The following is a 13,533-nucleotide window of genomic DNA, read 5'->3' on the forward strand; positions in this document are numbered from 1 at the left end:
TAATTATGAAAATCTCTAATTTGCAGATGGGGGAAGCTGACACAGAGAGGGTAAATGCGTTGCCCAAAGGCACACATCAAAGTCGGAGTAGAAAAGGGAATGGAGCTCAGGACTCCTGACTTAACATATCTCATTCAAACAAAATCCTCTTAAAAAGAGCACAGGTTGAACCCGGGCTGAAATGCTGAGATGTAAACAAGTTCTGCTAAGTGGTGGGAACGTTCCTTAGAAATATTTAATCAAAAAGATGTGCTTTGCCCAGCAGTATCTCTCTAATCCACCCAAAGCAGCTCCCACCAGGAGGAGAAACGCTGCGCAGGGTGGCACCTTTCCCAAAAAACAGTGACTGAGAGGGACCTCAGTAGGGATGATGGGAAGTGGAAAAATGAGGCGACAGATACAGCGTTTTCTTACGCTTGCTCTTGCTGCTCCCTTTTCTCATCTTCCTTAGCCAGGGTGCAAGCAAAATGAAATGGAGTAAGCGAGGGGATCCGTTTACAGTGATGGTAGGCAAGCTTAGGGAACCATCTGTTTTGGACATCTCCAGCTTCAGAATTGTTTACTCAAAAAATTTGGTGCCTGGGTACATCACAGGGATTCAGATCTCAGAGGCTGGGCACCTCTGCTCCCTCCCGGGCCAGCGCAGGTAGGTGGGCGTCTCCAAAAGGGCAAGCTGAGGCCCACGAGCTGGGTGTGGAGAGAGTTAAAACTAGTGAGCAGGACACGGGAAGCCGAGAACGATAGGAATTGCTGCCTCTCCTTGAAGCTTTGGAGTCTGACTCGAGGCTGCATTTTGGGTATTTCAGACCTTTAGCGAGTGTGTGTCTGGGGTCCTTTCCTGATTAAAGATGCTGAAGTAAATGTGGGCTTCATGTGTAGTTCCCCATTATGAATCCCACAGAAGCGGAGCCAGTTTGAGGTTCCAGCCCCAGCTGCTTGCATCATTCCTCCCCACTGCCCCCATTTCATCTCTACACCCCTCCCACCCTCGAAGATTTTTATTCCCTCATCTGTTTCAGAATATGGCAGTACAAATAGCTTTGTGGAATAGTCTGGTGGAAAAAGTCAGGCTCCCGCTCTTCCCTTCCAGCCTTTCCCTCAGCTTCCCAAAAAAAAAAAAAAAAAAAAGAAACCCCAACAGAGGGTGGTTTTGCATTTACAGTAGACTATTTCACTGAAAGGGTTTGAAGTGTGCCCACGCAAACAGCTGAATCCATACAGCTGAGAGTGCTGTAATCCTTGGGCAGAGGGGGAGGGAGAGGCAGGAAGATGCTGATGCTGGAACCTCTTAAACTGACTTTGCTGGCAACAGCAAACTGCACCTTTGCTCTCCTGAAAATACATCTGCACAGGGAGGCTCTGGTGGTACGAGCGTTCCCGCAGGAAGAGGGAGGCTTGGATTCAGGTCTCTTAGCCATATCCGTATCCTAACAGGATGCCCTTGTGTAGTGAGTGATCCATGAGTTTAGTTAACGTATAGTTGTTGGTTTCTCCTTCTGTGTGTGCTGGACTCTAACACTGCCAAATACAAGGCTCGCCAGCGGGAAGAGCAAGACAGAAAGGACCGTGACTGTCATCTGCAGATTAGGCTACTCTGTTCACAGGTTTCTACTTCTCACCCTCAGAATTATTTGACCTTTATATTTGATAATGGTTAAACAAGGAATCGGAAGTAATCCGTGTGTCAAGGACTTGATTTCCTATCTGCCCTTTTGGGTGCAGGATTATACCCCATCGAGTATAAGGCTGTTACAGCAAAACCACACAGCACGAGAAGTTGCTTTGCAGGCTATACCTTCTGGTCTGTTTGTTTTCTAAACAGACTTTGTTTCCCTTTGAGACTTTTATGCGTTTGTCCTTTTTTGGCATTTTTGATTATGTCATCTAAGCTACATAGATAAGTCGCAAATGATAAATTTGTAGAAGTTTTACAGGTGATCCTGATTTTAATATTAGTGATCCTAATAACAGTTCTGGTGAAGGAGTGCTCTCACATTAGTTTATTTTTTCATTCGATGAATAAGAATCCACATGAGAGAGATTTTTGGACTGTCCTAACTGCAGGAGAAGCTCCATTCTGTTTTTTTCCCCTTTTATTATCTGTATTTCTACCAAAACAAGAACAGAGTCCCCATGCGTGGACGTGCTGATGCTTAGTATGATAGCAATTCTGCAGCTGGTATTTTTCTCCCACAAAGATTCACTGATACCTGAAGTGTGGTGGTCTCCTGGTGCTATCTCGAGGTCAAGCTATGTCTTTTAGTTCAATTCAAGCGTGTGCTCAGATCATCACCACTGGGTGATCTCAGACCTGACTTGTTTCAGATGAAACTAAACTGAAAATAGACTTCAGGGGGATACCTACTGCGCTTCAGCCACTAATGGGCTTTCAGATCACTGGACCGTGTCAGACCTAGTGATAAGAAACCCACGTGAAACACACGTAGTAGCATGGACACTGGTTTCTCGGCACCAGCTGTTTTTCTTTATGGATCTGTTCCTTTTGGTCTACACCACTCGCTAATCTGCACGTAAACTCGATTTGACTCATTCGCTGAATCAGCTGACTGAAGTGCATCTATTGAAAATGCAGTTTCGTTGTTACTGTTGTCCTCAGAACAACAACAAATGCAAGTGCTGAGCTCCACGTTGTCTACATTTCACTAGCACAGAGCCTTGTAAGAAAGTGAGCCTTGAGGGGGATATGAGCAGCATTTATGCCTCACCCTTATTTTTATTTTTTTTAATTTCTTAGTTGGGTTGATGTGTAGGGAGCATTTAGGTAGCTAGCAGCATGATCTTTGAGATCTGCTGTAGGGGAGCGTGCAAGGTAAGGAGGTACCTAAAAGAGCCTTTGGGATAAGTAAGTGTGTGATGAGTCTTATGGACTGGAGCAATGCGATTTAACTTCCTAAATCTCACCAGAATAAACTTCAGCTGAATAAAACTTGCTTAGACTTTGTATGTATACATTTTTAAAAATTGCTTCCTATTGGTCTTTCTATTTTTTTAAGAGATGGAGCAAAGAAGGTTATCAGCCACATGAGAACTGGTGAAAAAACTGGTCCCGTATTCACAGCATACTTATCACTTCATGTCTCAGTTCACATCTGTTTAAGTTATCTGTTTTTAGCTCTTTGTTTCCCTGGCAATGAGAGCAAACACTATATTACCGCAACTTCTAACAATAACTCTCTGTTTCTGTATTCTGCTGTACTAAGCTGGTCCCAAAGAGATTCACATAAAATCATTCTTTGTAACCAGCTATATTTCATATGGACACTATCTGTAAAATAATTATGTATTCCTGATGTCCACATACCCTACAAGGCTATTAGTGTGTACCTACACAGGCATTTCTGATAATATCCAGTTCTAACACTAACTCTGTATAATATAAACTCTATCAAAAACTGAAAATATGCACACCCCTAGCCATGGCAATATTCCACAGTTCTAAATATCATGTGCTTGAAATGTTCAACTAAAAAAACCCCACGAAGTTTAAAAATAATTATTATAGTGGCGCCTTTCTTGCTGCTGTGTAGCTGAAGTCCTCCTCACCATCTGCCCCTGTACGCGGCTGAGATTTAAAACTCTGGCTTGTAAATAAATTGTTGTCTGAAGTTACTGATACAGTCTTTTGTTCAGTGAGCAGGCAGCTTAGCTGGTAAAATAGTTGTCCTAGTACTCGGAGGTAAGGGTGTTTTTAGCTACGTTCTCAGCAGGTATCCTCTAGTGCCTCAGTACATAACCAGCTTGTGTCTCCAGCTATGAGTTCTATGGATTTGGGACATAATTTACTCTTAAAAAGGCATGTGCATAGTATTATGTATGTGGTTCCCTTTTCACTTTATACCCGCCTGTTCCAGTTAGAGTTTCCCCAGTCTATAAGCTGTAGGACGGTGGGAATGCATCGTAAAAGGAAGAAGGAATCTCAGATGATGTGGAGAAGCAGTAACTGAAGGATACGATTTTTATTTGAAAGAAACTCTCACGAATAGTAGTGGGTTTCAGTTGAGGAGAAGGATGGAGTTTAGCTTTTTGGGTCGCTGGTCTTCAGCCAAGTAGGACTGGGTAAAGCTTAGATCTGAGCCAACAAACTAGCTTCTGATCAAAGGGCTCAATAGCGAGCAGTAAGTATCCTTCTTTTACTGCACTACCCTGTAAACACCGTTAAGGATGAATACTGTCTCCATGGGCACCAACCTGAAAACTTCCAAAACTTTAACTTGGAAGCTATACCTTGAGTTGAACATTCCTGCAAAATACTGAATCCATTGCTAAAAATGGTTACAATAAAAGTTGTTTAACAGACTGCATTTGTCTGGCCAAGGCAGTAGATCGCATAACTGGAACTGGACGCGCCCAGCCGAGCTGCTTCCATGTTGCCTATGGTATGGAATGTGGAGCTGGCTGGACTGGACGCCGCACTCCCTCTCAACAGCTAAGATCAAGTGATGTCTGCTGAACTTCCAGGCGTGGTTTGATAGACCAGTTAGTGAGATGGAGTTCTGAAGAATATTTAACTGTCCCCACAGAGGGATAGTTAAATATTTGTGAAAAAGCTCGCGGAAACTCGAAACTTTGAACACATCTCCTGGAACATTGTTCGGAGTTGCATATCACAAAAGTACCAGACTCTGTTTGACCTGCATTTGTAATATCAGTAAAATCACGCAAGGCATTGTTTTTTCATAACGATGAGGTTCCCTGCAAAGACCAAAACACTTAAATAGGGTATTCGCAAGGTGGCAAAGATGCTAGAGGAGGAGATGCCATGTAAAGTATCATCAAATAAATATATGAACAAAAATAACCAGGAACTTAAAAATTTGCAAACTGTGCCATTAGTGCAGAAATGCTGGTCAAGTGACTTGGAATGAATTTTAAATTTTAAATGTTGTTTGTTTGTTTGTTTGTTTTTAATAAATTGACTCTTTCATGAATGTTTTTTGTATTTCAGTAATCACCTAGGGAAGAGTCTGCAGCTGCTGATGGACAGAGTGGATGAGATGAGCCAAGACATTGTTAAATACAATACCTACCTGAGGAACGTGAGCAAACAGCAGCAGCAGAAACACCAGGTTGGTAACATGGAAAACCTGAATGAGAGTATTTCTTTTCCGCACAATAAGGTTTGCATGATGTTATCTGAGAGAGATGAATTTGGATCTAAGCAAGATAAAATTCTTACACAAACATATCCATTAAGTAGCTTTATAAAACGTACTAGGCAGTGGGGAATTATCAAATGAATTCACTTCTGCTGACGTGTAGTGTGGATTGATCTTTCTTTGCTATTTTGCATTGTTGATAGGGATTTATGATAAACCAAAATCATTGATAAATACGCTGTGGACACAGGGATTAGAGGTTTAATAAATGAAATGAAAGAGCTGAAACTAAAAGTGAATTGTTCCAAAACAAACCATGTTTTAATACGTGTAGTCATATGTCTGGAAATAAAGAAATGTAGTCCATATTTAAAAGACAGCAGATTGTTCTCTGATCAGAAATGACGTTTTAGTCATGTTTTATATCAGTAGATAGTAATACTGATCGTGTGGTGCTGACTTTTAATTCCTGATGCCAAAGGGCCTCTTTCAAATCCAAAATAGCCTGATTAGAGAATAGTGAGTATGGAGACTGGCTCTAGGTGGCCCTGCTTGAGCAGAGGGGTTGGACAAGGTGGCCTCCAGAGGTCCCTTCCAGCCTCAACCGTTGTGAGATTTGGAGACGGTATTACTTTATTTGCTGTTGCTGCGTTTGATAAAGCAGTACTGTGTCTCATTGTAGAAGAATGCTGGTAAAATGGAAAAAAGCACTATGAGAATGATTTAAAAGCCGGCAAAGCAGATCTTGGTGAACGCAATTAACTTCTCATGATAAATTAAGTTAACGAGTGACTTGCTTACTCAAGAAGTACCTGTATGAAAAATAAATTTGAACTCTAATCCAGCAGACAGAGATATGACAAGATTCAGTATCGGCCACCTGAAAATGGGCCAGGCCACTTTAATGATAAAATATTACAGGTGTTGCTACACAAAGTAGCTAATTATTAAAAAGAGCACCTGTGGTTCATGTGAAACGCTTCATCACTGACTATTTTAAAGTCAAAATCAGCTTTTTTCACTTAAGTGTAGCTTGAACAGGGAACACTGTAGGGAAGCAGCACATGATCGGTGGTCTCTCCTGGCTTTGTGATTCCTGAGGCCATAGAAGCTTCACGCATGTTATCTTCAGAAAATTTATTTTCCTTTGCTGCCTAATTTGAATAGAAAGATGGCATCCACTTCAAAGGCTCTTGTTAATAACAAGGGGATCTATTTATTTTGAAAACCAGAGCAGAGTAGGTTCCATGGTGTCTCACTTCATTTCTTTACTAACTATAGCTGCTTTAGTAGTGGCTCATTGCGGCATAGTTAGTGGTCTTAACTTCATTTTTAAAATGGAGCAATTGTGATTAAGAGCAAGCCGTTTCAATAGAGAATAATAGGCAGACTGCTGAGAAGTGAATGGGGTAACGCAAAGAAAGAAGAAACTACATGCAATTCACATACAAATATGGGCATTTAAGATTTTATTTTTAACATTGTCCAAAAACATGTATTTGTCACTACTACTGGAAAAAAAAATTACTTCATTTGAGTATGCCACCAAGTATGAACTGTTTTCAGACTCTTATGCACAGATACATTTAAGTAAGTGAGGGAAAACACCCCGTACTCTTTGGCCTGTTTATTTCAAAGATTTTTCTTGTGTCGAATATGAGGGCTTCGATAGACAAACCTTACAGCTAATTCCTGGCTGTGACATACAGTACGAAATCTCACGTACGTGTTTTTCAGCGTATGTACTTCTGCAAGAACAAATATTTATCTAATAGATGAAGAAATGGCCTGCCTTAATCTAGTATATCCTCTGGTAACCCACAAAGAAAGGGCGTCAAAATGGCAGAATATCTAAATAACTGGAATGGAAAAAAGCACCATTATGCTTTGTTTCAGCCACCGCTTAGTTCTCAGTTTAGGGTTAATATTTTTTGTCTTAAAATACCTTATTTAATCAAGTTCTTTTCTCCTTTCACATTAATATTGTTTTGACCTTTAACTTGCTTAAAACTGAGTATTTCTGGTTTGTGTAACTATTTGAGGTAAAGGCGTCTCATACCCACATATTCTGACCTTATTTTCCTTTTTTGTGTGGTGAAATGGAGGCCTTTATCTACCTTCTGTATTCTTTCCATCAGACACAGTATTTATGAAAAAACTTTTAAAATTAACCCCACCGTGTCAGTACCACATAATTTTCCAGTGCCTCGCTTATTTAAGGTGCCAACTTGTGGGGGAAATGCTTATTACCAATGAACTGAAATAAACTATGCGTGATTTGAAATAATCTGAATTACATTAAATAAGTATAATTTTTAAAACCATATTTGCTGGTTGGGTAAAGAGCATCTAAAGCGAAGAGCTTTTCACTGCTTTGGAAGTCCTGGTGCATTCGGTTTCTGTTGCTTTATTTTCAGTACCAGCAGAGACGTCAGCAAGAAAACATACAGCGTCAAAGCCGAGGAGAAGCCCCTCTTCCTGAGGAGGACATCAATAAACTTTTTAAGCCACCGCAGCCGCCTCCAAGAATGGAGTCACTCCTTATTGCAGGTAACGTTCTAGCAGCCTCTTCCACTCAGCTTTTCATATATGAATGTTAGGCTGGGAAAAAGTGAAGCTGTTACCTTAGAAAGCATCTTAATTCTTCGTTACCATTATGGTGTGATGTCTTGGCATTGGTAGTATTCCAAAAACTGTCCTTCATTTAGTCGAAGGCGATGGTTTCAGCCTGTGATCTACAGCCCTGGTGTCTGAAGTATTTTAATAATAAATAAAAAAGTAGCTAAGAAAAACAGCCTTATTGTTAGTAGGCAGTCCTTGCCTCTGGTAGAAAGTAAGCTTCCACACATAAAAGAATTTTAAACCATCTAGGTAAGTAACAGAGGCATGTTACCCATGCAGATATGAACTTAGGTAGTTTTTTGAAAGCAAGTCATTGTGTTTAACCAGAATGGCCATATAAAGTTTTAAACTTGATATGTGGAGACTTTATCCCTTTAGTTCTTATTTTGCCATGGTACCTATCTCCTGCTTGACCATCTCTGCCTCCTGGGTTGATGGGAAAGGGCAGGAGCAGCAACCGGAGCCTCTTCCTGCCTCCATTCGCAGCGGGTGAAATGGGATTTTAAAGGAGAGCTGGAGAAATACCCCACGGAGCTGGCCTTCTGCGCGAATGGGCGTAGCGACTGCTGCAGGCAATAAGCTGCTCCCTGCACTCGTGTCCCAGCTCTTCCCTCAACTGATTTTTAGTCAATGGAAGGGTAAAAATATCTGGGATCTCACAATGGCAACAGAGGGCAGAAAACCTTAGATGTCCGTTTAAGTGATCTAGATCTGGAAAACGTCATGAGAGAGCAAATTGATTAACCATAGCAGGCATTGGGATCAGTTAGCTATCGCCTTGTTTTGTATTGAGAGAAAATTAAACCAAAGTCCTGGTAGTTTAGTGTATAGAAAAGAGTGCTTTGACATTAAAGGGGGGGGGGGGGGGGGGGGAAAGGAATTTGAAGTACCACTCTTAAATTTTGGAGTGACCAAGAGATTATTATTTTAATATTAATAATTTCACACTGCTAATAAGTTCTCCTTTTAGAAGAAATAGAGTTCTTGATTTATTGCTCCTTCCAGAGTCTTTCAAAAAAACTGTTGTTTTGACAGTTTTTACCAGTTCATGAATCCTAGCAGCATTAGCGTATTTAAACATTCAGCTTTAGCATAGCTTAAAAATGCAACAGAAGCGTGTGTGTGTGTGTACATGTGTGTTTTATGAAAGTGATAGTTTAGGATGAATCATCTCCTATAAGAGGAGGAATTGAAAACTGTTGTACTTAAAGGAAAAAACAGTTTTCAGCCAAAGCACTCTCTTTGTTTGTTCTTTTACCATAGTCAGGGGAAGAATTGAAAGCATCCACTTCAACTTAGATGAAGTAAAGTTTGTGGATAAAGAATAAAACTTAGCTCTTTTGTCTCGGAGGCATTTAAAAACTTTTCAAATAGAGCATTAAACTGAGAGTTTATTGGCCTTCTAAACAGTCTTAATTTTGATTAAACTGGCTTCATGTTTTGCTATTCCTAGCTAACAAGGGAAATAACTTGAGCAGTACGTGTATAAAAATGTTTTGATGGGCACATTTGATTTGTAAAGCACTGACAAGTCTTCATACCCTGATGATTTTTGAAATAGCTAATAAAGTGAAATATTAGGTAGAAAAAAAGGCTAGCAAAATGTGAAACAGGAGTACCACAATTTTCAATCTGCTACTGAAAAATATTTGTTACAAATATTTCAACAGAGACAGCAGATGCGTAAGAACAGAACTGAAATTCAGTCTTGAAGTATTTTTAGAGCAACTAAATTGAACAATTAATGTGATTAAGCTTCCAATACAGCAGCAAGAATTGTTTATTCTTTTTATTGTCATATGTCTTTTCAGAAATAGTATACGTAATAGAATTGTAGGAAAATTAAGGGGGTTTTGAGCATACCAGTTTACCTATTCTGCTAATTTAGTTTCTTCTTCTTCCGAAACCTATTTGGGAATACTGGAAATGTAAAATTCCTAAGTGGAGAGTAGTTGAGCTGTTTTGGTTGCTTTTCTGTGTAAATCCGGAATGATTGGTGCACGTTTGGCTTTTTAAAAATGATGTTCTAGGATGTCTCTTTCTGAATTTCGAAACTGACAACGGTTTACTCTTCTTTCCTATTGACAGGTCAAATTAATACCTACTGCCAGAATATTAAGGAGTTCAATGCACAGAACCTGGGAAAGCTTTTTATGGCTCAGGCTCTCCAAGATTACAACAACTGAAGAAATTTTGCCGTAGCCCTCAACAGGAAAAGTTATTTACAGTTTTAGGCTGTTCATGATCCTCTTGAAAATTCAGTATATTGGGAAAAGTCATGTAAAACAGTCACCTTGGTTTGTGTAGAATTCTCCTGTAAGAAAAATAAAGGCAAATTTTAATGATATTTTAGTATTTCCTTATTTGTTGGCCGTGTTGGGCTGGAATTTTCTGTGGTCACTCAGGTTTTCTAAATGTTTGGCAGTTATTCGTGTTTAGTCATAGCAAATAATACAGATTTTATTTAACTTGGAATCTGAAATAAAAGCGAATTATTACAAATGTTCAGTACAGCTGGCTTCACAGAAGAAATTTAAGATTTCCCAGTTTTGGTTGAGAACTTACAACCATAATGTGCTAGTCACTTGGAGCAGTTCCTCCTTTTTATTTTAATCTGTTTGGACAGTCTGGTGCCACGGACCTTCCGTATCAGAAATATCCTTCTGAGGAAGAAAAAATGAAAAAGTCAGAAGAGCTGAGGAAAAAGATGAGGTGATGGAACTAGATCAAAGGGGAATGAGAATGGTAAGGAATAGTTAATCTTGCAGAAGAAGGACATGACGTTGCATTTGGAACGTGCAGAAGTAGTGTTATGTGCTAAACTGTGCTCCCGTGTTCTGTCGCCACCACCAACTGGATTGAAATCCAGTGACGCTACTGAAGTCTTCACGGCAGAAGCCGTGGAAGTTAGCTAACCTGGAGCAGCTGGTGTGGTGTAAAGGGACACCAGACCCACTCGGCATTAACTTTGCCATCTAGATGTGCCTCTGTTCCCCAACTCACGCTACTTCACTTTTTAACAAGAATGCTAATTTAAACATTTAGTACGTGGCAACTCACAGGTGTCACTGTCATCGATTTCTTTTTTTTTTTTCTTGAGTTCGTTCTTGCATGTCATCGTGTGATGAATTCCGAGAGTCTAAAATGGCTGAAGGAGTGTGGTTTGGTCTTTTAAAATAAAAAAAACATCCTCTAAGTATGGACCTAGCATGGAATATTTCAGCCTCTAAGGTGAATATTTTTGGAAAGTCCTAAGTATGTAAAAACTGGGGGTTAGACTAAGAACTTTTCCACTCTAAACGGTAGTGATTGCAGGATTTATGTAAATATGGATGCAAATTTCTTTCAGCCCTCACATATCTGGCAAATTGTCAGTCTGACCTTTTGTTTTGGAAACTTTGGGAACCTTTGTGTTAGCTTTCCTACGTTTAACTTCCCTGAAATCAAAGATTAGTTAAGTACCCCGCTGCAGTGCCACATGATTGAGGTTCATTTCCTGGACAAATAATATTCAGACCCTGTTAATTTTCTAGTTTTCTGAACCACCAAAATAACCACCAGGGAACAGAAGTAGGAGCAGATAATTAGACTAAGATGAGACATTTGAGATAGAAGAAATGATGATCTGGGCAACTGGGAACAGAAGACTGACTCTGTAGTGACTGTGTGTAGAAGGAAGCAGCAGGAACATCGTACATAGGTCTGCAGAGGAGGGGCTGGCAAAATAAATACCCGGAATAGGTTAAAAACGAGCTGTGGGGTTTGAATTAGTTCTTTAAGATTGAGGATGTAAATGTGAGAAAGAGGGCAGTAATATTCTACTGTGCTAGAGTTTAACAAGAACAGCGAACAAGAACAGTGTATAGCTAAATCCAGTGTGCGAAATGTCAGTTAAAGCCTATGAAGAAGTATTGAAGGAAGACTTCAATAAAGATTTGTGGCTTCTAAAGGTATGGGTTTGAGTCAAACAGGGAAACGAGATACAGAAGTAGGTGAGGTGTAAGTAGACTTTGGCAATGATTTTGACTATTTTGTTCTGAATCACACTTTGGTCTTCGATTGCGAAAATCCCTAGAGGAAACCTCCCGGGCAAGGGAGGTGGAGTCAGTTGGAGCTGTTGATCTACAACTGAGAATCAACAGCTGTGGAGATTAGGAATTAACAGGGATGGGGCTGTGTCTCCGTGCTGGGTTCAGTGTGAGCTTTCCCTACTGTCTCTACATTCCTGGAACTTCACTTTTACATGTTCTCTTCCTAATGTGAGGGAGCTGGCAGCTCATTCACTGTAAGACATGTCCTTTCCATTTCTAATTATCATAGCACTACCTATTTTTTCTCCTTCTTTGGCTGTGAAAGGCTTTTCTGTATACTAATAAAAATGTATTGACATTAGAGTCTTTAAAAATCGCCTCTAAAGAAGTTAGAACTTCTTTTTGGTCAGCCAGCCTGTTGTCATTGCAGAGGCAAGCAAGGCCTCTGCCCCGTGTTTCCTTCTCCATCACGTGTCCACAGGTAACACACATGCACACGGGAGACAAAATGTGGGCATGTGAGGGAAAACCTTTCCTGCAGCCATTAGTTATACACATAGTCCACATCTAGTCATCGTCTCTTCTGTTATGCTTTCCATGCAGGTCTCTGTTGAGATAACTGTTTTGTAATTGTTTTTCATTTGTGCAGGACTATAATCAGAATCATAGAATGTGTTGGGTTGGAAGGGACCTTTAGAGGTCATCTAGTCCAACCCCCCTGCAGTCAGCAGGGACATCTTCAACTAGATCAGGTTGCTCAGAGCCTCATCCACCCTGGCCTTGAATGTCTCCAGGGATGGGGCCTCCACCACCTCTCTGGGCAACCTGTGCCAGTGTCTCACCACCCTCATTGTAAAGAACTTCTTCCTAATGTCTAATCTAAACCTACCCTGCTCTAGTTTAAAGCCATTGCCCCTCGTCCTATCACTACATGCCCTTGCAAACAGCCCCTCCCCAGCTTTCTTATAAGCCCCCTTTAGGTACTGGAAGGCTGCTATAAGATCTCCTCGGAGCCTTCTCTTCTCCAGGCTGAACAACCCCAACTCTCTCAGCCTGTCCTCATAGGAGAGGTGCTCCAGCCCTCGGATCATCTTCGTGGCCCTCCTCTGGACCCTCTCCAACAGGTCCATGTCCTTCTTGTGCTGAGGGCTCCAGAGCTGGACACAGTACTCCAGGTGGGGTCTCAGGAGAGCAGAGTAGAGGGGGAGCATCACCTCTCTGGATCTGCTGGCCACGGTTCTTTTGATGCAGCCCAGGATGCAGGATCCTTGTAAGAGAAAAAGTTACTAATTGGCATGAGTCTTACAGGCAAGTCTTCTAAGCTAGATGTTAGACAAGTCTTTCAAAAGTGAGGTTTGAAAGGAGGGAAAAGGGGGCGATTATTTTAGTTTTGATGCTGAAGTGGTCAATACTTGGGATCTTCACCAGCGTAGCTCCAGTTTTGCTGTGACATTTACTGCCTCTGTTCCCCTGCCACTTGTAAAATGCTCTAATAATTTGAGCCGATGTGGGATGTGAAGTGCCATCTCCCTTAATTTTAGCCCTAGCTTGGTCATACTGCCCTGGCTGCCTGCTTATGGGAGGGTGGGATCCTCTGTCCCAACTCCCTTTTCATCTGCAGCCAAAACATAAGGGCTTTGCTGGTGTAAGCTGGGGTGGATGCAACTTGTTGTTGCATAGATAGAAAGTTAGTGCTGCTGTAGTTCGAGGTAACGCTGTTGCTGAGGAGTCGCAGTAATGGGTGGTGCCTGCTCCTACTTCGT

General features: G+C 41.0%; 1 protein-coding gene across 1 annotated transcript in view; it reads left to right on the plus strand.

Annotated features, from left to right (window-relative positions):
- EIF3H (eukaryotic translation initiation factor 3 subunit H) overlaps positions 1-10,086 on the plus strand; it is an 89,512-nt gene extending 79,426 nt beyond the window's left edge. Inside the window, exons 6-8 of the mRNA XM_054192730.1 lie at positions 4,967-5,087; positions 7,535-7,667; positions 9,828-10,086. Of these exons, the coding sequence (XP_054048705.1) occupies positions 4,967-5,087; positions 7,535-7,667; positions 9,828-9,925 (352 nt within the window). The 3' untranslated portion in view covers positions 9,926-10,086. The remainder of the gene's footprint in view (positions 1-4,966; positions 5,088-7,534; positions 7,668-9,827) is intronic.
- The last annotated feature ends 3,447 nt before the right edge of the window (positions 10,087-13,533 follow it).

Source organism: Rissa tridactyla, chromosome 2 (genome assembly GCF_028500815.1).
Source record: "Rissa tridactyla isolate bRisTri1 chromosome 2, bRisTri1.patW.cur.20221130, whole genome shotgun sequence".
Classification (NCBI taxonomy): domain Eukaryota; kingdom Metazoa; phylum Chordata; class Aves; order Charadriiformes; family Laridae; genus Rissa; species Rissa tridactyla.